The sequence below is a fragment of the Microtus ochrogaster genome, unplaced genomic scaffold, assembly GCF_000317375.1.
Source record: "Microtus ochrogaster isolate Prairie Vole_2 unplaced genomic scaffold, MicOch1.0 UNK4, whole genome shotgun sequence".
In the NCBI taxonomy this organism is placed as follows: domain Eukaryota; kingdom Metazoa; phylum Chordata; class Mammalia; order Rodentia; family Cricetidae; genus Microtus; species Microtus ochrogaster.
Genome location: NW_004949102.1, coordinates 5,100,222 through 5,127,907, shown reverse-complemented (window position 1 = coordinate 5,127,907; position 27,686 = coordinate 5,100,222). Strand labels below are relative to the sequence as shown.

Genomic DNA, 27,686 nt, shown 5'->3' with positions numbered 1-27,686 from the left:
AGAGAAACCCTGTCTTGAAATACCAAAAAAAAAAAAAACAAAAAAAACAAAAAACAAAAAAAACTGTTAGACAACAAAGATAAATGGTAACATATCCCATGATTATGGATTAGGAGATCTAAAACTGCCGATATGCTAATATTACTTTTGGTGGGTTGTTTGTTGGTTTTGTCAATTTGTGAATTTAATGCAATCCTATAAATACATCTGCTTTCTTTTCTCTTAAGATGCAATGCTTCACAGATTTACATATAATCCTTATTAGAATACTGTTGTCAACTTGACACAATCTACAACCAACCCGGAGAGTTGCTGAGCACACCTGTGAGCCATTCCTTAAGTGGGTTACCAGAGATGGGAGACATCACCACCACCACAGCCTAGGTTCTGGACAAAATGAAAAGGAGACGGGAAGCTAGGCACCGGCATGCATGCATTCGTTACTATCTTGTTCTCACTGGGCCTATACTAAGACTAGTGCCCTCAGACTCGGTCTCTGTAAGAACTCCCTTGCCAGGATAACTATGAGCTAAGTAAAGCTCTAGTAGTTGCTTTTAGTCAGAGTTTTACCACAAGAGAAAAGGAGCCAAGAGAGCAATCGGTAGCAGAGGTGGGGCTGCTGCTGTGATGAACATAACTGTGTGATTCTTAGGCCACTGCAAATATTTTGTTGCTAGAATGTGGAAGAGTTTGGTACTTTAAGCTAGAAAAGCCAGTGAAGGCTAGAAGTATTCCACTGTTTTCTCGTGTGTATATGCAGCGTGACAACTGTGTCACATTCCTACCTTGCCTCCCTGGCAGTGGACTGTATGTTGAATTGTGAGCTATCTCTCCAACAAATTGGCTGTCAGGATATTTATCAGAGTGACAAGAAAACAAGCATGATAACAAGCCAATTGGGGTGCATCTTGCAGTTTTACTACATGTGCCACTTAAAGGAGCAACAAAAGAGGTTTGATGGGTTGTTCATTGTTTGATTTTGGCTTGTAGAAATTTAAAAAAAAAAACTGTAACGAAATTCATACTGGATCTCAAAGGACCCAAAATAGGCAAAATCTAGATGATGCATGATTCTTTATCTCAAAACTTACTACAAGGCTACGATATAGAAACCATACAGTACTGTCATGAAAACTTGCAAGTCAGACCAATGGAATAGTGCAAAAATGCATTATGTGATCAAAAGGCTACTGACAAGAATGAAAATTCAGTACATGAAAAAGGATAGTCTGCAAAAAACAACAGCCGGAAGCCAGAGACATGCATGAAACAATGAGCTGGCTCCTTGCCTAGTGCCACACTAAGAACTGATTCAAACTGGGTCCATCACTTGAATCTTAGAATCTAATCAATCACTTTTAAATCTTAGAAGAAATTTGCAGAGCAAAAGCTTCACTATTTTGCATCTGGCAACGATCTATTAGATATAAAACCAAATCAGACTGCCTAAAAATTAAAAATAAACAAAACAGCCACTGTGCTCCCAAAGCACAACTAACAATAAAAGGGTCAACCTACAAAATATGAGATATTCTAAATCATGTATCTGACAATGAGTTTAATAGCCAGGATATTTGCAAAACTCCTAAAACACAACAACAAAACCAAGCAGTCTAATTAAAAATAAGCAAAAACCCAGGGTTCAATACCTAGCACTATGAACAATTTTTGAAAACTGAAAAACAGGCAAAGGACTTTGACATTTCCCTAAAGCAGCCCACAGAAATAGATGAGCAGAACTCAACACCACTAATCACTAAGGTTAATGTAAAGCAAAATTATAACAAGTAATAATTTTGTTATTTGGATGACTTCTCCAAGAAAATAAACCAGGGTAGAGGATCTCAGAAACACAATTAAATGATACAGCTGTGATGCTAAATAACTCTTGAACTGGAAGCACAGCAATATGGTGATTGTGTCAAAATCAATTCGGTGCTAGCTAAGTGATTCCATTCTAGCAGACCCATGCTGTATCCATTGCCACCTTACAACCTGATCTCCAATGTTGGCCTAGGCTACCTCTGCCAATCAACTACTTGGGCTCTCGGACAAAAGTCTCAAAGGGTAAACTTGAAGGATGGATAGCTTCACATCCTTCCACAAAGGTGGCTGCTGTTTATGTTATCAAAGAGAAGAAACATGAGGTCTCTAACAAGTGGGGCAGTGAGAAGATATCTCTTGGGGACAAGCTCTTTTCCCTTCCCCCCAACAACGCTATTCAGGTCTGTGAAATCTGCAATGCTCACAGATCCAGCAGTAGGGACAGAGAAGCCAAGCCACGTGCTCAGGGGACCATATGGCTACAAACTGCACAGATCAGCTAAAACGCCACAGGGAAGGCAGGCAGGGAACTGGCAGGCCACAACAGGCACAAAAGTCTCAGGCAGGCTCAACTAATCGCTGTAAGGGGACATGCCTCTCTGCTAACCTGGAGAGACAAGAAGAGCCCTCTTTCGCAGTTCTTTGTTTGAGGGATAAAACCTCATAAGCAGATGATGGAAACCAATAGGCCACATATAACAAGAAAACCCTTAGTTGAGTTTCAGTTCATAGTGAACCTCTTGACAAAAACTCTTCAGAAATCAGCTGTCAAACCTCAAAGTATCCTTTGAAGAAGTCAAGAGTTATCCTTGCAAGGATTTCCAGTTATTTTAGTCGTGTCCTATACAATTAAAACCTTTAAACTGGGTAACTGTAGAAGGAAGAGCCCCGTTTGGAATAGACTGGCAGGCCTGTGGACTTCAGGCTGTAGATGAGGGCCTTTGTTCAATTTCCTTGAAAATGTACTGGGCACCTTTCTTTTGTCTGGGGCTGGACAGTGCAAGGGGTGCTGGAAATGGGGCTAAGGATGGAACCTAGGCCCACACACGTGCTTGAAAACATCCTACCAATGAATCACGCCCCAACCTCTTAACATTTTCAATTGTTTAAAAATGACTGCCAACCCACAGTTGGTTTGGGGTTACCAAAAGAGGCAGCCTGCAAAGCATCAACAGATTTATTATGTTCTCCTGTCAGAAAAAGTTAGCCAATATTTCCTCGGGCACATATTAGAAATTAAGCCTGCTTCTATCAAGTAATATTTCTGAAGACCTATTTGCAAATATGTTCCAACCACCTCTAAGGCAATAACTATCATTTATAGATACTTACTACACTTTCTAAATATGGGAAAAATTACCAGCTTACATGAATAGCAACCTTCTGGAGATTGGTTAAATAAATTACAGTATAGCTTTACAATGGGATATTAGGTACCTATTAAGGAAGTTGATCCAAACACTTGCTTTGTTTCCTTCTCTAAACAACTATTTTTTAATTTAAAAAAATTTAAAGAATATGTTTAACATTTATATAAGCTCAAGAATATAAAGATAATTGGAGAGACAAATACTGCAAAAGATCCTGAAAGTTGGTGGGTAAATGGATAAGCATCTGACTCCTGAGCCAGAAGTGAGGAAACTCAAGAGTCAATCTAATATATTAAGCAGAGCCCCAGCTGCCCGGAAAGACTCGGGAACTACCAAATCAGGCATCTTAAACAACCAAGGGGCTGAACACCAGGATTGGCTTCAAATCTCTGAAACAGCTGTTAAATTTCAAGACATATGCCTAAAACCCAGTTTCGATGCTTACAACCTAGTATTTTAAAACCTTATTCTTAAATCACAAGGTTTATCAACTACCCAAAAAGCCTCTTCTAATATGAAAACTAAGGAGCCAAAATAACTAACATGAGGACACAAAGAACATGGAGGAAAACTGCAAAATAATCAAAGGTATTTCCTCAGAGAGCTAAGAGATGGGATGAAAGAAGTTCTAGAAGTTTGATTTAAATAGCCGTGATAGAAGAGATGCATTCAAAGAACAGATGAAATTCATGGGACGGGGGAAAATCACACATGCACACAGTCATTGTGACACAAATAGTCACAGCACTCCTTGGAGGCTGAGGCAGGAGGATCTCAAGTTCAAGGCAAGCCCAGATGATCTAATACAACCTTCATCTCAAAAGCAATAATACAACATTTTTTTAGAATCAAAGAAAAGAAGGAAAGATCCAAACACTAGCCACAAAGAACACCATACAAATGAGAAAAGGTCTAGAAAGGGAGAATAGAGAAAATAAATGAAAGGTGGCAAAGCAGTTTAAAAAGACTGAAGGTCTAAACTCTCAAAGACAATGTTCCATCATCATGACATGTCAGAATACCAGGCTTAAAACAACTTGATAATTCCTTTTAGGAAAAAAAAGAACCATACATGGTGGAAAATTTCAGATCACAAAAAGGGGAGGAGGGGGGAGGAAAAACAAACAACAACAAAACCCTAGAAACTAAGGACAACTAAGCAATACTGTATCAATTCTCATGGGAAAAAACACCTGACACACACCCACTAGATTATCAACTGAATATATATGGAAAATAGATATGAATGGCTTCAAAACTTAACCTCAAGTAGTTTGTTGTCATGAAGTTTGGGAACAAATATGCCACCAAAATCATATAGTAAATTATCAAGGAAATGCCACAGGATCCAGCAAGCATAGTCCTAAGCTGAGAGCAAAGCAAAAGCACCTCCTGTGATGCCGGCAAAGAAATCCAAATGTAAACCTCATCACAGGGAAAGAGCAGTCCATCAATCCCGGTCAGCACTGCCTAGGGCTCAAGACAGAATTACTGAAGCAAGATCAGCAAACTGAGTGAATGTAGAGAAAAAAACCTAGGTAGACAAAGAATGTGAGAGCTGAATTAATAATATGCATAATATATGTGCATGTAAATGTTTTAAAAATTACTAACTTGGGGGGATAAGAGGAAATAAAATTTAGTTTCAGTATGCAATACAGCTATTAATAAAGTAATTAGCACTTATAAGGTAAATACTATTAATTTAAACAAAGTTATAATCATACTGGAAAATGTGGAAGGATATATGAATGTTAATATCTAAATACATATTCTCCCATGGAATGTACATTAAACAGAGAGATTAACATCACTTATCAGCTACCTAGGCATACACTAAGGAGGGAAAGAGGCCACAACTGAGCTCTGTAACCTATTACTTTGAGTAAGGTATGATGGAAGGGGGGTGGTTGGGGGGTAGACAGGGAAGGAAAGAGAGAGAAGAAAATCAGTATCAGAATCTAAATTTTACCATTATATGACAGTTTGGGGATTTCTCAGGCTGACAGTGCCACCTAGTGACTTTCCAACATAAATTCATGGTTAAGTGATAGAGACAGCCACTGTGCACAAGTAAAGATATCTAACCCCTTTGCCTATAAATAGACAAAATCTTCAGTGCCTCTTAGCAAAAGCAAAAACAGGCTGAAAACTTCATAGGATTTAGGAAAGCGTGGAACTAAATTACTCGAATTACTGAAACCTTAAAAGGAAAACCTTTTGCACAGTACTGTGATAGAACCACTTAATTTATTCAACAGCTCTAGTTGTCTAGCAAGCATCCACCCAAAACACAACAGCCAATAAAGAATTCAGGGCAGGGAAAAGTGAAACCACAAGAGTTCTAGAGAGAATGAAGAGAAAGATGAGGACACAGGAAACCCCAGAGTGCCAGTTGCAAAGCAAATAAAAAGATGTCTCAAAAATGAGAGCTATTTTGAACTAACATGCCCACAACTTTAATCCTAGAACTTATAATGAACTTATTTTAATTTACAATGAGAAAAATTTACAATGAGAAATATGCACGCACACAGACGGTGGGGGAAGCTCCTCTTGAAACAGTCAAGAGATACAGCAGTTCTAATTATTCAGATCCTTGTATTATCACTGGCCTGGCAATGGCCACTCTGCATATCAAAATGCTGAGAATGACTCACCTTGGCAACAAACTGCTTGTCCTTTTGGTCCAAATTAGCAGTAGGAGCCACATAGTCTCTCCATATTCTCAGCCTGCGCTCCTTGGCAAACCTGGCAACAAAGCAAGGGTGCAAGGTCATTCACTGACCAGAGCATTTCACCTGAGTCCAGCAGCACCACAGAAGCAGGCGACAGAAAACCCTACTACCCTCCCCTGCGGACAGATCCGGAAGAAAGACCACCGCCAAACGAGAACAAAGCCCGACTGCAAATGTAAAGTGTGGAGCAAACAGAAAAAGCAAGCTGTATGAACATAATAAACTTATGAACGGCCCTCTGAGACCCCAGTATTCAACTGCTGGAGACTGGAGCCCACAGATCCACCTAAATAATTAACTCTTTGCTTTATCTTCTGAGTGAGTGCAATAATACAGAGCAATTATTTTCTTAAACAAGAAGGTAAACATGACTCTTTTTTAAAGAATCACAGGTCTGCCCGATTGCCATCTGAATTGTAAAAGGGTTACCAGCTACCAGATTGAATTCAGAAAACACCAACAGTGTATCTATCTAAAGTATACTTGAAAAATAGACAAAATCTGCAGACTTTCACTAATAAAAGCTTAAAAACCATGTTGTCAGGAAGTCATTTCAAAATATTAAGCCCAGTAGATTATTTTCTGAGCCAGACCAAGAGTGGAAAATTGAATATGTGCAAAGATTAAAAAAGAAAAAAAAATCAATGACCAGCTGCCTTAAACTATGAATAGTGGACGCATGTGCAGGGGGAAGGAACTATTATTTCTGAAAGCACATTGCAACCATTCTTTTAAGCTGCACTGAAATAGAAAAAGACAAAGAAGCATGTAGTAGTTGTAAAATACATAAAGAATTTCCAAAGAGAGAACTATAATTGTACCCACAAAACAAGTAGCTCAGATATGGCATGCAAAACAGCAGACAAGCAATTATACAATGAGCTATGACTTGCATTTTCTGGCCTAAGTCTGTTTTGCAATGATTCTCTTTTAAAAAAAAATCTAGTCTCTTGCAGCTGTTAGAAAACACAGATATTATTTTAATTGTACTCACTTTCTTCAAAGACAGGTAGGAACTAAAAAAATGTCAAGAAAATTTATCAACCAAAATAATAACTTAGAACAGTAATGAGAAGAAAATAGAAGTTTCTGAACAAGAGCAAAAAAAAAAAAAAAAACCTGAGCATAACAGAATCAAGTATTTGAAGAACTATAAGGCTATTATATTTTTCAAATTAAATTATGGCACAATATACAACTTTTTGTTTTGTTTTGTTTTTCTAGACAGGGTTTCTCTGTGTAGCTCTTGCTGTCCTGGAACTTGCTCTGTAGACCAGGCTGGCCTTGAACTCACAGAGATTCACCCGCCTCCTCCCAAGTGCTGGGATTAAAGGTGTGCCCACTATCGCCTGACTTTTAAAAAGTTTAAAAAGTAATCCCTCTGGCTTTTCATCGAACAATATACATTTGTCAAATATGTCCTATCAAATGACCCAGATTAACATATGTTTTCAGAAAAACTTGCAATGTCTCTGCTTATAGGCACAGGAGGATATAAAAATCCTCAGAAAAGGTCTTATAAATACTAGAGTAGTTCTTTTTTATTATTATTTTTTTTTTCTTTTTACCCTTAGCTGTGTATCCGAACTGGTAAAAAAGCAAATTAACAAAACCATTGTAATTTTAAGATTCTGAGCTAAGGCTCCCTCCGTGCCATGAAACTTAAGGCTGGCCCACTGTCATAGCGCTGAAGTTTCTACTTTCACTCCAGTGTCACTTCTGTTCACACTGTCCTGGAACTGGACGTTCAGGTTTGCATGGTACTGTTCCCAATCAATAACACTTGGTACCTGCTCTATTTTCTTCCATCTACCCCACCAAATGTGAATTCAGCTAAACATCTAGCTAGATGTGGCCATGATAAGCTAAACAAGCTACCGGTCTTCAGAATCTCATGTCTTGTGGAAAGTCATCATTGGCACTTATTAATTAAAACCACTTTCAAACACACTGAGCAATCAGCTTGTATGTCCTGGTCTCAATTAAGACCCACAGGCTCGACCTCTCCATCATAGCTCGAATCTTGCTTGCCTGTTTAGGAGCAGCTGAAATGAGTCTCAAATTTGTTTCATTTCAAACACCTAAAACAAAGAGCATTTAATAAGAGTCAGGTAGAGGTGGCCCACACCTGTAATCCCCAAACTCGGGAAGCAGAGGTAGGAGGAGCTCTGTAAGTTTGAGGCTGGCATGGTCTATAAATTGAGTTCCAGGTCAGTCAGAACTGTTACACAGAAAAGGCCTGTCTCAATTAAAAAAAAAGAAAAAAAGAAAAAGAAAAAAAAAAGTAAATCAAGTAAAGTGGCTGGCAAGGTGGTTCAGTAGGTAAAAGTGCTTGCCACCAAGCCCAATTGTCTGAGCTCAATCCATCCCATGTGGTGTAAAGAACCAACTCAAGTTGTCCTCTGAGTTCGATACGCTGTAGCATGTGCAAACCCACATACATACCCTGGGGCCTTACTACCCAGCATTAAGCTAACCTGGACCTAAAGTTTAATGCCTGAGTCACTCCATATGATAGCCCTCCTTCTCTTGGAATTTCCCAACTCCTTTACCGAAATAAACAGACAGTGCCACAGCTGGGTGAGAGAAGACGGCCAGACTCTTGCCCTGAATACTTAGCAAGGTGCCTGGCAGGCCTTACCTCTCAGCTGCCCTCAGCTTCTCTGCACCCCGGGTGTAAACTGCAATTGACCAATCCACACAGCGTGCAAAGCCTTCCTTCAGAAGGAGCTCAGTGATGTTACCATTCTAAGAAACAAGGTACAAGAGAAAACAGACACAAATCACACATCATTGCCCCATGAGATCACTTCTGTTTCTGACAGCGAACACGGCCACTGTCGAGCTGGTACTTCAAGTTTTCTAAAATAACAAAAAGGAGTTTCTCTAACTAAAAAAAAAAAAAAAAAAAAAAAAAAATCACACCCAAGACACGGGACACCAAGACTCCTTCCAGCAGCCTTGCCCCACATCCCAACACCCAGCACTGCATGTCTATGTAACAGGAGCAGAATAAATGTTAGCGGCACTGAATGGAATTGACATCTCAATAGCTCTTCTTGGGGGCAGAGGAGGATGTTAATCTTTGGAAGAGATTACTCCTTATTCTCCTCTGCCCCTAAGAGTCAGCACTTTCTCCCCTTTGCAGAAGCAGAAAGCTGAAGACCAGACTGCGGGAAAAGCACAAGCCCCATTTTTCCTGGTGAATAACAATTCATATTCTACTGTGACACAGAACCATCTGGCAGGGCATGGCCAGAGTCAGCACTCCAGAAGAAACAGACATGACCTTGGCACCCTGAAAACCAAGCCTCCCAGCCTTCTACAGCTGCCTTCATGGGAATCATCTAGCTGGACAAGTTAACAGTAAATTAGGTGTGTATTATATCTCCATTACAATAGTGAAAACCCACTTTGTCTCCACAAAGCAAGATCACTTCTTGTGCAAGAATAACATTTATAACATTTACCAAAATGCACAAGAGGGTCAAACACCTAAAAGTCACAACCACAACCACATTATTTAAAAAAAAAAATAATAGTTCCCACTCAAATCAGAGTTAGGGGGTAACTAGATAAAGATTAGAATATGGGAAATAATTGTTCCACATATCAGTCTCCTTCTGACTAATGTGTCAATCAATACTCCAGGCTAGCTGACTTCTACACCTACATGAACCTTCCCAACCCTGCTCCCCACCTCTAGAGGATGTTGACAACCCTAGTCTTCCACTGGCAGCTTTCAGACTTCCCTTTATGAAGTCAGGAACATTTAAGAGGAACCCTACATGACAACTAGTATCTGCACAGAAAAGGCTCAAGTCATTAGATGATAATAATACTAAAAGTATTAATTAAAAGTAAAAATTCGGCCAAAATTTCAGATCATGTTTGCACAGAAAGAACAGCAAACTGAACACATGGCAGACCCACCAAACCCAAGCAGAAGGGCACACTCACTGGATGAAGGATGGTACCCAGAATGTTCTGATTGTGACAGCTCTCCAGAATAATCTGAACATCTCTCTGAAGCAGTCTCGACTCCGTGAAAAACTTGGCTTCTGCAGCAAAAGGCTCTGGTGTTTCACTACCATCTGCTTCTCGACGAAAAGTTGGGCACTAAATGAAAGCAAGGGTGATGAGGAATGCAGTTTAAGTAAGCCAGATGCCCTACACGCCCCCCCACCAGGCTTTCCCAGGGGCATGAGGACCACAGCCAATGCTCAGGGAGTTCTCAAAACTGCTCTTCTGACCATCTTTAAAGCACTAGACCAATCAAGCTTCTTGTCAAAGGCAAAGAAAACATACCATGTAAGGAAGCATTTTAATTTCCTTTGAAAATGTCCCCTTACCAAGAAAGGATCAAGGCAGTACCCTGCTTTCGATCCCTAAATATTTCAAAAATACATATGGGTATTGTACATGAATTCAATTCATATCTAACAAGTTTCAGAGCCACACATGCCTCCTCCCCTTTTCTCCTGGCCTCACATCTCCAACAATGTCCCATACTAACAGGCCTTAATTATGTGAAATCTAATAGAATTATCTAAGAAGCTTACACCTAAGCTTCAAAATAAGCTAAGCTTCAAAACCTAAGTTACAAAATAACTAGGAAGTACTCTGGTTCATAGTAGGAAGAAAAGTTGGTCCCAAGTCTCCAAGCAGAGAAATCTACCTATTACTAGACACTCCCACAAACCCCAAGCCCACTGTGCAGCCCAGTATGTGCTCTAACCTTAATCCCTGACAACATGACGGTGACAAGGTAGTGATCTGGGAGGAGCAGGGCCCGAACCACACTGCCATCTCGAACATGCTCGATGATAGCTGAATGACAGAACAGACATCTTTGATCATTAGAGAAAGTTGTTCCAGGGTTATACAAGTTTCAGGGTTAGTTTTAAGTAGTCTTGAGAACAGAAAAAAACAGAATGTGCAAAATACTAACAGCTTATGATCAGCAACGGTACAAGGCTAGTCTCTGCCATACATAACTAGTAAGCTTTGTGAACCAACTCAAAGCCCCTTCCAAAGTACCATAGTGTTCTCTAACTCTTAAGGATTCCCTTTGGGTACTAAGCAAGCTAAAGAAAGACTCACTAGATCTTTTAAACCCCAAGAATCAAAGAGAGCAAACAGAAAGAAATCACCCTGAGTTTGTCTGCCTTCCCCTGTCATCCTCACCATTGACAGGCTTCTGGTGGTGTGAGTCCACAAAATGCCTTGGGTTCTCAATGGTGTACTTGAGGTCCCGGATGGTATGTGAACCATTCCCCTCACTCCACATCCCTTTCTTCGACGCTTTTGCTTGTTCCTCACATTCTGAAAGTCGATTCTGCTCTGGGCTGGGATATGAAAGATAAACAAGCTATGGTTACTGAGTTCACAAACAAAGCTATGGGCTCTTTGCCAGTTGGTTTCTATGGCATCTTGTCCCTTAAAAGAGACCAAGGCATTTATTTAACCAGAAAAATCACCATAAGCACAATTTCCAAATTTGTTCCTTCAAAGGAGAGATGAGATTCTAAGAGCATTTAATGAGAGGATCTAAGGAACACGTAGTCCTTCTGCCAGTGAGTAGAAAAGAACAAGTTAATGGCTCCAAGGGGAGCCACTCCAGGGGGTACAAATTCATTTAAGCATCCCAGAAGCTAGGCCCAGCTCAGCAGGTTCTGGTGCAGGAGGTGACTAAGAACCACCCTTAACACTTTCTCTATCTACAAATTAAGGCTGGGGCTATCTGCGGAGTGTACTGCTACCACAGATAACGTTAGCTCAAAATTACTTAGACATCCACAAGGCCAGCTAGACAATGAGAGTTTGAAAATAAGTCTCCTCCTTCATCAGGCAGGAAACCAATAGTAGTACTGCCCAAAAGGAAAATATAAAATACTTCTTAAGGTGGAGGGATAAAGTGCAGAAATGACTGTTTACTGACACTTCTGAGCTAAACGAAGGAAGCAAGGAACTACAAGGTCTTTCTTTGCAGGATTCCAAACACCTGGAGGACCATCCACAGCCATGCACACATTGGATTTCCTCTCCTGGTCTCTAGGGATTTCTATCTAAGCAAGCATGACCTAATATTTCCAAAGAAGTTTCTGGTACCTCTTCCTTCTCTTCGCCAAAAATATATCCAGAGGATTCAGATATCAAAATTCACAGTAAGCAGAATTTATTGCATTATGGGGGTTGCAGAAGTAGGTGCAAGTATAAACACTGTGAAGAGACAACATTCAGTCTGGCGGGGTTAGTGCTCCAGAGGCAGCAGCACAAAACTGTTAAGTGGTTTTTCTTTATTCATTCCAGTTGCAAACTGAATCCCCCCCCCAAAAAAAAAACACATTGCAACAGTAATCATGCCAGTAATTGTTCTTAAGTTAGAACTGTGACATGCTTTCAAAAACATCACCTAAAAACAAATGTCTTAATTCATCCAATTCCCACAGGCACACACAACAATTACAGAGTTCAGCAAAAGTCTCCTTCCAATCAGAAAAGACTACAGGTACATGGTGATTGACCTGGCCCTAAGTCTCAAAGGACAGAAAGGCGGCAAACAGTATAACTGTGCCTTTGGCTCATTCCCATCATGGGTACACCTGATGCAAATATTTATTCAAAGTCTTTTCTTTGCTACTGCAGTCATATAACATAGCAAGGACTTAATGGTTTAAATAGCATGTTTATAGGCTCTAAATTACTGATGTAGCATATCACTTTTCAGAGACTAAAGTGTTAATTAAAGCCAGCTGCAACCCACCCTACTGAGAATACTAGTGAACAAGATTTATGTACCATAAGCCTTCCATATAAACACACACACACACACACACACACACACACACACACGGATTCTAACAAGTTAGCACTGGCTTTGACTAGAAAAATATGTTTTTATCTATTAGTGACGGATCCACAGATTCAAGACCACAGGGTTGGAAAAAGAGTTTTTACTAACCTTCAAAGCAGAATCTTTTTCCCCCTGCAGGGTTCCTTACACCAAAGGAGACATCACATCTCTTTTGTCAATCTCCCCATTAGAATGCTAGCACAGCCTAACACTATTCACTGCTATATTGTCAGTGCATAGAACCCTGATACACAGTTGAGGTTCAATATTTGGGCGGACGGGCTGGGTAAATAGTCTGGAATTGCATATCTATGGCCTAAGACCCACTAATTCATGAATTTAAAAAAAAACAAACAAACAAACAAACAAAAAAAAAAACCCCTTAAACCCTGCCTAGTCTCCAGGCATGTATTTAAAGGAGGTTAGCACCACTAAGAAAACGCTTAGTGAACTCCTGGCTCAAAAACAATCTAGGAGCAAGAAGATCCCAGAAGAGATTAATGCACCTGGGGTTGTCCGTCTTGGAAAGAACAGGAATGAGATGAAATGAAGTAAAACGGTTTGCAGTGGCTACCAACCTCTCGGTGCTCAAGAAAGAATGTCATGAGTACTGCATACTTACTTATTGGCTCTCATGCCTTCTCTCCGGGTGGCCAAGCCTTCTGCAACAAGTGATTCTGCAATGTTTTCCCCATTAGTATCTGAGGAAGAAAATGAACCACATTAGTATCTGAGGAAGGAATTAACCACAAGAGCCAAACCTACCCTGCTAGCAACAGCACACAGGATGGGCCATTTTCACTCTTCAGGGAGGGAGGTACTGTGGGGAAAAGAGCCAGCAGAAAGGCGGCATTGGGCTTCTGAGAAAACTTCCAAAACATCTACTTTCTAGGACATCGTTTCTTTGTAGGACTTTGTTTCTAATTTTCTAGGGTATTCCTAGGCCAAAAACAATCCTGGGAGCCACAGGAAATTCACACATGGCGGGCAGGCAGCTCAGGAAAACAGGGAGAAACACAAAGAAGACGAAAGGTGCTCCTGAACACAAATCCAGCTTTGTAATAGCTTGGGAAAGACCTCGGCAGCCTATGTAGTCCGCTCTAAGTCGGAGACTGCACTTGCCCCACTGGGTCCCTATGAGAATTAAATAACACGTACCAATCACAAACACAGTGCCGGGGCAGGAATTAGGAAGAGGCAGATACACTCCATTGTGCCATCTATCACACTTACACCAGAAAGAAAGTCCACTCCTCTCCGTGTCAGTCTCCGCTCCAAAGGCCACCAAGACAACCACAAAGCTTAAGACTTCTCTGTTCTCAGAGAAATACTAAGAAGAAAATGTCTGTTTTCTCTTTCACAGAGCAGCCATCAGGACAGGAAAGAAAACAATGGTAAACATAGAACTCAACCTGATTAAGGCTCCACCTAAGCATAAGGTTCCACTTGAAACATTAACTGCATTTCCACACTACTGAAAAAGCTTTTAGTCTTGGTATGTCTCTTAAATCCTTCTCAGCTAAAATGATAAAGGAAGACACCTTTGCAGGAATCACTGCGTAAAAATCCTTACTATGGCAAAGAGCAAGCTCCCAGAAAAAACTGTAGCACAGCAGCCTAGCTGACAGGCAGTATCAGCACAGAATGGATGTCTGCAAGAGTTATAGCGATCTGGTATACTACACACTGACTTCCTCAAGCACTAGTAAGTACATGTGCATAAATACACATAAATGCACACACCTCTAATGCCTCATCTAGAAGTTGAACATCTCTACAAAGTCAAATTGCATAGTTCCTTTCCTACCAGAGAATGTTGAGGACAATGTTTATACATACAAAAGACTCAAGGCTCTGCAGCTAAGAACCTGGCCCTTTGTACTAAGGTTACTGTTGACTCCAAACACAGATTTCACTAATACTAATAAATATGACAATGGTTTCCTCAAAACACAAGAACTCCAGGGTGGACAGTCAAGCTAAAAGATGGACCAATGAGGGAAAAGTTGTGTACCAAGAGGCCAAAGAGTCAGAACATAGAAAAGAATAAAGTCCAGACACAAAGCAAGTGAGAGACCATAAGCCCACTACCAAACACATCCCGAAGCTCTTAGAAACGCTCTGGTCACAGAGCACTACATAACTCTGACGCTTTCAGAAAGTGAGTTCTCAGTGGGCGGCAACTTAACCAGATTCAGAATCACCGGGACACAACTTCAGCTGTTTCCAGGGGCTTAAGTGAGGAGGGAAAACATTCCCAAAATGTGGGTGGTGCCAACAGGTGGGCTCACTACCCAAATAAAAAGGGAAAAGAAGAAAGTGAGCTAGGTACCAGCATTCACTGCCTCTGACCACAGATGAGATGTGACCAGCCACCTCATGGTCCTGCTGTCATGTCTCCCCAGCAATGATGGGCTGTATCTTTACACTGTCCAATCAAAGCAAACCTTCCTTTCCTTGAACTGTTTTTTCAAGAAAACTAAACTAGCACAGAATATTTCTCCTAAAAAGAGGAAAATACAGTCCCTTATACTGAACCTTCAAAGGATGCAGCAAAATGTGATAAAAAGGGAAGAAAGGTAAACATAATTATAGTGACATTTTGTTTATGATCTAACAAATAAAGCTTGCCTGAAGATCAGAGTGCAAAGCTGGCCACACTAGTCATCCATACAGGCCAGGCAGTGGTGCAGACACCTTTAATCCCAGCAGCCATACTAGTCATCCATACAGGCCAGGCAGTGGTGGCAGACACCTTTAATCCCAGCAGGCACACTAGTCATCCATAAAGGCCAGGCAGTGGTGCAGACACCTTTAATCCCAGCAGGCACACTAGTCATCCATACAGGCCAGGCAGTGGTGCAGACACCTTTAATCCCAGCAGGCATACTAGTTACCATAGAGGCCAGGAGGTGGTGGTGGTGGACAGCCACCACTAATCCCAAGACTAGAAAGAAACATAAGACAGGAGGAAACCGGTCTCACTCTCAGCCTCAGTCTGAGGATTCTTGGAAGCAGGATCACCCATTTCAGGCTGCTTTGGTTTTCTGACCTTCAGCTTGAACCTGATATCTGACTCTGGGTTTTTATTATTTATGCTATATGTATCTATAAGCCAAGGATCTCATCCTTAGATGTTATCTATCAAATTATAAATAAGAGGGAGTCACAAATAGATAGACATCTGCAAAAGTCAGAGGACTAAGCCTTGGTGCATACACCTTAAATGGCAGCACTCAGAAGGCAGAGGCACTCTGCGTTCCAGGGCAGCCTGGTCTATATCACAAGTCCCAGCCCTAAAAAGTTAATACTAATCATTCTTCTATGTAAGTTCTAGGCTAATCACAAGTTCTACTCCCCAACCCTCCATTAAAAATAAAATTCAAAAGAACTGGACAAGATGGCTTCAGTGTCATTCTCAATTCACTTTTCTAAAATTTCCACAACTCAACTCAGTCTTAATGGGATGTCATTAGGCTTACCTTCTAATGCTGGCCTAGAGTCAGGCACCAGCTACTAAGTCAAACAGATAATCTAAGTTGCTATGATATTAGAAAGACTTCTAATTAAGATAATTTAACAAAAGACTTTTTATTAAGCAAATGACAGTTTAATAACTAAGTCTTTCATTGTCCCATTGCCCACTCAAAAGACTATTCCCCACTTTCACGTTTCCTCTATCCAATCCAAAGAAGGCCACAATATCTAACATCTCGTGAATCATTTGGCCTAGCTAAAAATATGTTTATATGTGCATATGAGCAGTTGTGCGTGCCACACTAAATTAATGATGATGTAGACCATGTCAAAACTAATTGTTTCCCGTATCTTTAAACTCTCAAGAGCTTACAAGTGAAGAAATTAGGCCTTGGAGAGAAGTAAAGGGTAAAGGGATACAGAATGGAAAAGTCAGAATTCTAACCCCAACTATCCGATACCAAAGCCTATTTTTATTCTATTTTATTTCAAACCATAAGCAGACTTTTAAAGTAACAACTGGCCCCAAACAGATCTTCTTTTGCTAGAGAGTCCCCAAAAAGAAGAAAAGCCACAAGATAAAAGAATACAGAATACAGAATAGGAAATCTATAGGAATTCAATTATCACTCTGATCCCAAAGCACAGTGCTGCTGAGTGCCCTCTATGGGAAGAAGAATGCTATAGTAAACCACACCAAGCCAAGAAAGCGCAGGAGTGAGCAAGGATCAGGGTTGCTGGACAGGTGCTCTGTTCTTATGTGTCCGTGTCCAGAAGCAATTCCCATACAACCCACAGCATCTTCTAGAGTTAATACCCAACAGAGGCCTGGTATGAGATTGTCCTCTGTATGCTGTGAATAATACTGGTAAATAAAGAAGCTGTTTGGGGCCTGTGATAGGGCTGAATAGAGCTAAGCAGGGAAAACTAAAGTGAATGCTCAGAGAAAGAAGGCGGAGTCAGTGAGATGCCATGCAGCCAACAGGGACACACGTGCCGGAACTTTACCCAGTAAGCCACAGTCACAGATTAGTAGAAATGGGATAATTCTAGATTTCACAGCTAGCTAGCAATATGCTTAAGCTATTGACCAAACAGTATTGCAAATAATATAGTTTCTGAGTGATTGTTTTGTGGTCTGGGCAGCCAGGAACGAGCAAGAGGCCTCCTACTACAGGGGCCCATTCTGGCCTTCTGCCAAATTAAAACTGATCCTTGGAAGGACTTAGGCTCTAAGGGAAATGAGTCCACTCTTCTTGCTGCTCACCTTTTCCAAGGTAGATCATTCCATACTCTCGCCCTTGGGGAGTCTTGTTTTCTATTGTAAAACAGACTTCCTTCCCAATCAGCTTCTTGCGAAGAAATTCTCGAGCTGGAAATGCCCAAGGCTGAAATACAAAACAGAAGAGTCAGGGGAAAACTGCCTACTCCAGACCCCAACTGGTAGCAAATCAACTTCATGTCTTCACTAAAAATTTTTAGACACTTAACCTCAGTCTGGCCCTATGCTAGGCCAAGGACACGAAGAAAAAACACATACAACTGACTGCACACTTAGGACCTCCTAGAGGCTCTAGCAGCAGCTGGATGACTAGCACAGGCCCTAAAGCAGGCCTCAGTTTTCCAGACACCAGCAGTAGCACTTTCCTCCGCCACTCTCTGCTCAGTTACAGCTTACTTCTGCACGATATTTGGCAACATTTTTATAGCACTTACCACGTGCCTGCCAGTGCTCTGACTGCTTTCTGTAGATCATCCCACTCCCTGAAATGGGAAGCCCCTCCAGGAACCACCTAGAGGTGGAACATCATAAATCACAACTACTACTGTCATCTGCTTGTCTCCTTCCAGTTCCCGAAGCACTTGCCTTAATGCCAGTTCAAGGCAGAGCTGGAACGGGGACTAGCTTTTATTTAGTGCTGTTACTATTGGGGGGTAAATCTCTGCTCAGGTAGGAGCCTTATTTATGCCACTTCTCTTACCGTTTCAAGGACAGCAACAAAGTTGAGTCGCAAAAATGTTTCCTCTCCTACTTCTACTCCAGTCAAAAACCCGGCCGGGATCTGGACACCGAAATGGCTCAGCAGGTAAAAGCTCTTGTTGCACAAACACAACAGCCTGAGTTCAATCCCCAGATCCCATGCTGCAAAGGAGGCACCTGAAAGCTGTCCTCTGGCCTCCACATGCATCTTGTAACAGGTATGTGCATGCACACATACACATGTACACACACTTTAAGTAATAAACTTAAAGATCCTAGAATCTTGGGAAGACACCAGTGAAGCTCTTGATAAGGAGCAACTTATAAATGGCATTATGATTATTTCCTCTCACTTATTCAGGACAGACACAAGCAAGGGGAACACATACCCCCATAGTGGGGAACAAAGTTTCCATGTGAACAGAGACAAAGAGATGGTCTTGTCTACCTCATCACTTCTAGTATGATCCAGGTATGTCTAATCCATAGCCCACAGTTCATAGTCCATAGGTAGCTGGTAATGGCTATAAATGTTACCCAACATAAAATAGTAAATATAAGAGACTATTGTATTTTTTTACATGTGTGTGCGATTGTTTTTCTCAAGTGTTTAAGCATTTACTTTATAGTTGGCACTGTGTCACAATGCACTGTGTCACAATAACAGAAAGTTCGATATGCCTGGTAGAAAAAAAACAAAAGTTCTCCTCTTAAGCAAGCCTATCAGAGGATAGCCAGGGCCCAGCTCAGAGTCCCAAGTTCCTTTAAAACAGAAAGGGGGAGGAAAGGGCTTAAGCAGCAAACAGCAATCAACATACTAAGAATGCCAGCAAGCATAAAAGGAAATGTCTCTCTTTATGATTCAATCTCATTCCCTGCCCTTGTCATCTCTTCAAGTCACAGTTCAGCATACACATAATAAAATGCAGTTCAGACAATTAAGTGGCCTGAAATAACCCTTTCTGTCCAGGCAGCTTATTTCATGAGGTCATTCAATAAACTTTGACAAAGTTTGAAAACTCCTATCTATAATTTCCTGAAAACTAGAAGCCAATGGAAGATGCAAGTCATGAAAAAACTGCTGTTATTTAACTCCAATGGTGAGTGGCCATAGGAAGAACTCAGCTTAGGTAAGAGGCCCAAACCAACCTCACACTCATCTATATTGCTAGTCTCTTCTCAAAGCACCAACAAGCAGAGAGACGAAGCACTCGACAGCAATGCAGAGTTCACAAACCACTATGTCTCATTTTTATAATCACCTTACTCCCTAAAAATGAAGACCTTGAATGTCCAAGCGAGGTCTGATAATATATGATTCTAATTATAAACTGCATCACAGAAAACATTTCTGAATCAACAGTACTGAGCTTCCTATATTTTTACTACTTCCTCTAAAAATGTTCAAAATCTGGCTGTCTTCACAACACATTAATATTCAAACCTCAGTAACATAGTACTTTATTTAATACCCGAGAGAGCTCAGCAAGTGCTCCAAAGGGAAGCATATTTATCACAGGTAACAACACTCACCAAGGGTCAGTTCACAAGGCAATAAATACATCTCCAGACTCTGTGAGAAATCCTCCAGCTTCTATGCACCACAAAGAAGCTCTAAAAGCTTTTACAGATTGCTCAAACAGCATGCATTCTTAGTCCCTCATGTTTTACAGCTCATCTGTCACTAGCTGGTCAGGCAATAAAAGAAAACCACACTGGAGGCCTCGAAATGAAATATGCCTGATCCTATAGAGGGGGAAAGTCACCAGTGTCTACAATATTTTCCAAAGCCAGGCCTTCTTGAAGCTTTGTTCTATCCAAAACTGGGAATTTGCTACTGAATAAGCTACTAGCAACAACAGAAAATACACAGAGTTTGACCTTGTCCCTTACAAGAGCAAGGGAACACTATGGGAGACAATCGTTATGAAACTGAGGCCAGTGTCGACCCACACAGGATAGCCAGGGAGATGGTCTGTCCCAATACTGCCTGCCAAAACTGGAAGAGGCCAACACAGGGAAATGCTCCAAGCATTGCTCAAATGTCACAACAGCTAAGTAGGAAAGAAAGCCATGGTCTGTCCATAGACTATTCCAGAGTTTCATGTAAGAAACAAATACCCTTAACAGATGAAACTTGAACTACCACTTCTCTTTAGGTTCCCCAAAAGCAGGGAAGCGGACAGCTTGCATTCCATGCTAAGACTCAAACAAAGTCATGATGTCTGAAGTCATGAAATAATAGAATGTTTTAATTCCAATCTTCTCTTTGGTCAGACTCCTAAAACTACCGAGACCAGATCAAACCAGAATCATGTCAACTGTGAAGCTAGATAATTTGGTACATAACCCAATTCTCGGGACTCTGCCTCTCCTCTTACCCATTCCACTGTACCACCTCTACCACCTCTCCCTACCATCTCAATCCTCAAAAGCTACAGTCAAAGTAGAAAATCCATTTCAGAATTTCCCCTGAACCAGCAGAGAGATCACACACAGCAGGCACTCAATTAATCTGCGGGAAATAAATATATAACCAGCATAGTGCCCATCAATGCAGTGTCTAGGCTGCTTGGAGTATCTAGGCAACGCTGGGGATTAGCCTGGCACAGGGCAGTGAAGGCTGGGGACGTACAGCTTTCATTTCCACAGGACTTATAAGAAAGCTGAGTGTCACTGAGGGAAGATACCAGGTGGGAAGGAAAAAAATAATTATGAATGATACTCAGGGCAGTGATACATAAAAAGCAAATGAATGACGATGTCCTTGATTCTTCTTGAATCTTCTTTCTTGTGGAAAAACTAGACAATGTTCTCCACGTCAATGGAGCTGGTGCTTCACGTGCCACTCGGTTTCTTTTCTCATCTATTCAAGCGTGTATTTACTGTATTCCCGCACTGAGTCAGGTACTGAGCAGACATAGGGACACAGAGAGAGAGAGAACGGGTTGAAGAACGCACAGTCCAGTAGAGAGACGCAAACAACTCAGGGATAAAACGCTGTGAATGCTCTGAGAACACAGAGACGGGCAGGGAAGGAAATGTCAGGGCTGTGTCTTACAGCGGGTGGTCACCATCACACTGGCGGGGAAACACTCCCAAAGGAGAAAGCAGTATGAGCTGAGGGCAAAGGCAGAGGGGACTGACTCCAAAAGCCTGTGAGCAAAACTGAGTGCTGGATCACCACTGGACCCATAACCACAGAGGTGCTTCAAGGCCTGTGATGAATGAGCCAATACCAAGCAGTTGGCCCTGAACACATAGACGTATAAGCAATACTAAAATCAACTAAGCAGAACATAATTCTAAGTGTGTGTAGGCATGTATGTGTGACAATAATAACTGAAGAATAAAGAGACCTTGAATTTGAGGAATAGCAGGGAATAGACACAGAAGTTGGATGGAGGGAAATGACATAAATACAGCATTCAAACATGAAATTCTTAAAAGATAAATAAAATAGTAAAATAAGTATTTTTTAATTAGGAGAAAAATGAAAGTCATAGCACAAATGGACTTGTGGTCTAGGCTAGGAATGTAGCTTGTCAGAGTAATGAGAACCACTTGGTGTCTAAGATAACAAGGAAGAGTATGAAACTATTGGAGGTATGATGACACCTACCATTAATCCAAGTACTCAAGCAGACACCCTGAGGCCAACCTGGTCTACATAGGGAGTTCTATGTAGATTACAGATTGAGAGCCTATCCAAAAAGGGGAGAACAGAGATCTGAGATCTCTGGAGGAAGTATGATAAGAAAGAAGTCAAAAGGCACATTGTTTAAATGTCCCCAGCACAATAGAAGAGGTAAAAGAATCATATCAATAGCAATGAAACATGGAACAGGTCAGAGAGAGGCAGAAGTGAGGAGGGGGCACTCGGAAAATGAAACTAGAGCAAGGAGAATGAGATTTCTACTTTGGGTTGTGAGGGGCTGTTACTGGAGCCTTGTGTCCATGTCACGCCAAGGGTGTGGGAGGAAGACCAGACCATGACAGGGTAAGAACTAGGGCTTAGCAGGAAGGAATAATAGTCATGGCCTGGGAAAGAGTGACTACAGCTACCAAGTACTCCATCTCAGAGTTACTCTGCAGATGGCAATGAGTGAGCCAATGTACTTCCAGAGAACTCTTCCGGGTTCCTGGAAAGGGCTTGGTGACACCAAACTGCTCTCGAAAAGAGAAAGCACTGGACTGTAAACTTATGCACCACTAAGATGGAGTACCAGGTACCTGCCAAGAGTCTGCTCAGATTCCACTGCCCTGCTACACAGGAGACAGTGCCCCAGATTCTCATCCATGAAACAGGAAATTAAATAAACCTTTCTTAGAGGCTGCACTGCTTCTTCCTTTTAGGGAAAAGAGCTTGATGACCTCTAAGAAGAGGCAGCTCTTTACCTCTCAGGAGCAATCAAGTATTCTATGGCACACAGCTGAAAGGAAGAGAAAAGCTTGAAGCAGTGATTTACCCATTTGATGATCACTCAATGGCTGAAGAAGGACAAAAGAGGTTTAATTTTCAGTACTTGATCTAGCAGACTAGTGATTACCAAACATTTATTAAGTACTTTGTGATGCACTAAGCACTTCATGCTTCCTTATTTAATCCTCATTGAGCAATCCAGAGGTAGATACAGACACTACATTAATCTCAACACTTGTAGTTACCAATGACAAAGAACCAATGAGAAAGAGCTGACTTTATAATGTATTTAGTCATTATCTCTAGAATCTAACCAACTACTGCTGATAGAACAATTATGGGTGATTTTTCTCCATCTCCATTATCTATAATGCTATTTCACTATTGCCTTATTTAAAAAAAATACTATTAAAGATGAAAAGAGCTAAATGTTTTCCTTAAATAAAAGCTCATGAGCTATTACCTTTTCTTCTTCACTTCCTTGAAAGGGAAAAGCAGAGAACAGCCAATTACTAATCTCTATTTGAAGTTACTAAGATGGAGAAGAACAAATAATTAAGAGTCCAGAAATTCTGTTTCTGACCAGAGAAACCCAGCTAAAGGAGAACCAAGCACCAACATTTCCAAGTGTAGAAAATCATCTTCTCTCTACCTCCCACACCAACTGGGATGGACAGCAGCTATCAGGAGAGGTAAGGATGTAAGCAGTCAAGAATTAGATGATGTGAGAAGCCAGATAGCCAGGTGTTAAGAGTTGGGGGTGTTGGAGGCAGAGAGGTGAGAAAAAACTCAGAAGTAGCTTCTCGGAGCATGCCAGTGACAAGCTACAAGTGGCCCAGAAACAGTTAAAACTCATCCTTAAAAAATCTCATGTGTAGGGCCAAGGAGATGGCTCAGCTGGCAAAGGTGCTTGCCACCAAGCCTGACTCATGAGTCCACCGGGTAGAAGGAGAGAACTGACTCCCACGGGTTGTCCTCTGACCGCCACACAGGAACCCATGGATACACACACACACACACACACACACACACACACACACACCATTTAAAAAATAGTAATAAGAACTCATGTTTAGGGGCTGGGTTGTGGAGTGTTTGTTTATCACATATGAAACCCTGGGTTCAATCCCAGTGGCATATAAACCAGGCTTTTACTGTCACATTCCTATAATGCCAAACGCACGAGGAGGATCAGAAATTCAAAGCTATCCCCTCCTATTTAAGTATGAAGTCAGCTTGGGCTACATGAGACCTTATAACCAAAAAGTCAAGGATTAGGAGCGGGGAAGAAGGAACTAGATATTTCTCAGTAGTAGAGCACTTGACCAGCATGTGTGAGGACCTGCTTTCAAGTCCCAGGACTGCCAAAAAAAAAATTACATAAAACTTTAGAGTTTCATAAATTCAGATAGCTTTGGGGATATAGACAACTGTAAGGAAAGGCTAGCACAAGCACTGACAGGCTATCATTTATAAATTGTTACACTGATGTGACATTAAGTCTGTTCCCCAAAAGTGAGACAGGAGGCCTACAGGAAAGGATTGGGGACAGCCCTGCTATCGTTGTTGCAATTAACCAACCATGAGGTAAAGAATCATCTGGGAAATAAGCCTCTGGGCATGTCTGAGGGGCTGTCTTGACTTGGTTAGCTGAAATGGGAGGACTCTCCCCCCAACGGATCCCATCTGTATGGAGGAAGGGGGGAGGGAGGGAGGGAGGGAGGGAGGGAGGGAGGGAGGGAGGGAGGGACACAAGCTGGCAGGCAGGCAGGCAGCTGGACACAAGCACTCATCACATCTGCTTCCTGGTTGTTCTGATGGGATCAGCTGTTTTCTGCTCATGCTACCTTGACTTCCTTGCTATGATGGACTGTACCCTTGAGTTCTGAGCTGAATAAACTCTTTCTCCTTTGAGTTGCTCAAAGAAAAATGAAAAGCAACTAACTCAGGCAGTGTTTGTATAATGACAGATGTAAGGGATATATCCAGAGTCAGCCTGACAGAAAATACTCACCATGAACAGAAAAGAATTCCACCAAAGGGGAGAGCAGACTGCCAACTAGACCCACAGCCTCAGAAATGCCTGAGGACACCTACCTCATCTGGTGTATCCTTGCCATCTGGTTGTGTGGCAGCCGCCCGTCGGGCAAGATTTCCAGCGCGAATGTTGCTGAGGTTGATCTGCCTCTCTGGAGGAGGACCACCACGGGGCTGCCCTCGGACAATGATGGCACACCCAGAGAGAACCTACACAGGTTAAAAGAAGAGAATGGTGGTCTGAAAATAGTATCACATAATGTAAGCTGTATGATAATGAATCCCCAGCATCTAGAACAGCACCTTGCACCCCAGGGTCCCCCAAATATATCCATAGAATGAGGAAATGAACAGAATTTGGCTTGAATTTTGAAAGAGAACTTATCTACAAAGAGCCTTCGTCCAGATTCAGAAATGATGGACTCAAAAATATAAGTAAGAATTAAACAAACAACAGAAAAGCCATAAATAAACAGACTGGGATAAAAAGACACGAGACACAGAGGTTAAAGACCTTTGTAATTTTATCCCAGCATGCATCAACACTGTTCTTTTCAATTATTAACAAGTTAATATCTCCACACTCTCCATCCTAGAATGAGGCAAACTAGAACACTTAAAGAAAGGGAAAGCTGGGGCTGGAGAGATGGCTCAGTGGTTAACAGCACGGACTGCTCTTCCAAAGGACCTGGGTTCAATTCCCAGCACCCACATGGCAGCTCACAACTGTCTGAAGATCCAGTTGCAGGGGATCTGACACCTTCACACCAATGCACATAAAATAAAGTTAAATAAACCACAAAAATATTTTTTAAAAAAAAAGGGAAAGCTAAAGAAAGGAACCCTACATAATCAGGGCCAAGGGCAGGAAACACCAGAGCATGTGCAACATCAGACGAGACAGACACAAGTCCTGCTCTCTAAAAGCCCACATCCTGAACACCAACATTCCTAAGTGTGTCGGCTTCTTTCTACTCCTGCCTAAGAAGCCTAAACAAAACCTATTTGCAACTGTGGAAAGGCTCTGAAGTTCACTGGCATTAACTTTTAAATATCTGAGGGGCTGCAAAAGGAAAGATTTTGAGCGAGAAGAGAAAAAGAGGCATGCAGTAAAAGGACACAAGCTATCAAGCTGCCTCTGCTTAGTGAGGCTACTCTGACAGACAGCGGGGCTCACTCAGTCTGCAGGGTTCTCAACTCCATGCTTGGACACAAACAGCTACTGAAAGGTTAGTGTGGAGGCTACTGCTCAGGAGAGCCCTGTGATGGAAACTCCCTCTGAAGGAGGAAGAGGGGAAGACTCTTCCACACGCCCACTAGCAGACATTCTTCCTCTCCTCAACGAATGCTTTAAAAATTTGAAAAAGTATCATAAATACATGATTCAGAGAATAAGAAAAGTAAAAAAGTGAGTAACCACTATGCACGAGCCAGAACACTGCCAGAAGTGTTGGTGGTTTGAATGAAAATCCCCCACAGGCCCACTATTAGAGGTGTGGCCAGCTGAAGGAAGCATGTCACTGGGAAGTGGGCTTTCTCAAGTTCCAGAAGTTCAAGCCAAACCCAGTGTCACTCTGTTGCCTGCCAAACTGGATGTAGAACTTTCAGCTCCTTGTCCAGCACCATGTCTATCTGTCATGCATGCTTCCCACCATGACGATAATGGATTAAACCTGTGAACCTGTAAGACAGACACAATTAAATGTTTTCCTTTATAAGAGTTGGCATGAGCCGGGCGGTAGTGGCGCACGCCTTTAATCCCAGCACTTGGGAGGCAGAGGCAGGCGGATCTTTGTGAGTTCGAGACCAGCCTGGTCTACAAGAGCTAGTTCCAGGACAGGCTCCAAAACTACAGAGAAACCCTGTCTCGGAAAAAAAAAAAAAAAAAAAAAGAGTTGTCATGGTCACCAGACAGTGCTGGCACATGCCTTTAATCCCAGCAATGGGGAGGCAGAGGCCAGCCTGGAATACAGTGTGAATTCCAGGACAGCCAGGGCTGTTAAACCAAGAAACCCTATCTCAAAAACAAACAAGCAACAACAAAAAAAGGAGTTGTCAAGGTGTCTCTTCACAGCAATAGAAACCCTAAGACAAAAGTCTGTACCAGGGACTGAGGTGCCGCTGGGAGAGGCCAGACCAGGCTTTGTTTGGAGAACTACGGAACACCTTGGGATTCTGGACTAGAAAAGCAGTTGAATGCTTTAAGCAGGGCTTAATGAGCATGAAAGACAGTGGTGCAGAGGGTGATTTGGACTGTGGGTGCCTGGCTCAAGAGGTTTCAGAGAACAATAATATTAGAATGTGGCATAGAGACCAATTTTGTGATATTTTTGCAAAGAATGTAGCTGCTTTCTGCTTATCCAAGAAAAAAAATCTACCTGAGGCTAAATTCAAGTTATGTATTAAGAGCTTTGGTGGAGATTTCCAGACAGCCTAGTTTTGACTAAGTTGTTTGCTTTTTAGTGACCGTGCTTATGCAGATTTGTAATGAAAAGGAGAAAACTGAGCAAGAAAAAATACAAAATGTACAGTTTGAGGAGAAAGGGGGCACCAGAAAAAGAGCTAAGTCCGCCGTTCAAGGAGACAAACAGATCAAAGAAAAGCCTGACATTAAAAGGAATAAAGGGAGTGGTGACCTCAAGGCAAGATCCCACCCAGCTAAGCTTCCAACTTGTGAAAAGGAACTAAAGAAAAGCTCAGAGGCAGGTGCAGTGGCACCCCATTGAAGGCAGAGGCAGGTAGATCTGAGTTGGAGGCCAACTGGTCTACAGAATGAGTTCCAGAACAGCCCAATGTAGGCAGTAAACCATCAAAAACAGAAAGCTGGGCCGGGCGGTGGTGGCGCACGCCTTTAATCCCAGCACTTGGGAGGCAGAGGCAGGCGGATCTCTGTGAGTTCGAGATCAGCCTGGTCTACAAGAGCTAGTTCCGGGACAGGCTCCAAAACCACAGAGAAACCCTGTCTCGAAAAAGCAAAAAA

At 41.8% G+C, this 27,686-nt stretch overlaps 1 protein-coding gene across 1 annotated transcript in view; it reads right to left on the bottom strand.

The window, feature by feature from the left end:
• The window catches only part of Snd1 (staphylococcal nuclease and tudor domain containing 1), a 408,605-nt gene that overhangs the window by 350,379 nt on the left and 30,540 nt on the right, over positions 1-27,686 (bottom strand). The window contains exons 2-9 of the mRNA XM_005365723.2: positions 24,767-24,916; positions 17,533-17,653; positions 13,411-13,489; positions 11,120-11,280; positions 10,671-10,762; positions 9,893-10,051; positions 8,574-8,680; positions 5,855-5,945 (exon numbers count right to left, since the gene is read on the bottom strand). Coding sequence (XP_005365780.1) covers positions 5,855-5,945; positions 8,574-8,680; positions 9,893-10,051; positions 10,671-10,762; positions 11,120-11,280; positions 13,411-13,489; positions 17,533-17,653; positions 24,767-24,916 — 960 coding nt within the window. The remainder of the gene's footprint in view (positions 1-5,854; positions 5,946-8,573; positions 8,681-9,892; positions 10,052-10,670; positions 10,763-11,119; positions 11,281-13,410; positions 13,490-17,532; positions 17,654-24,766; positions 24,917-27,686) is intronic.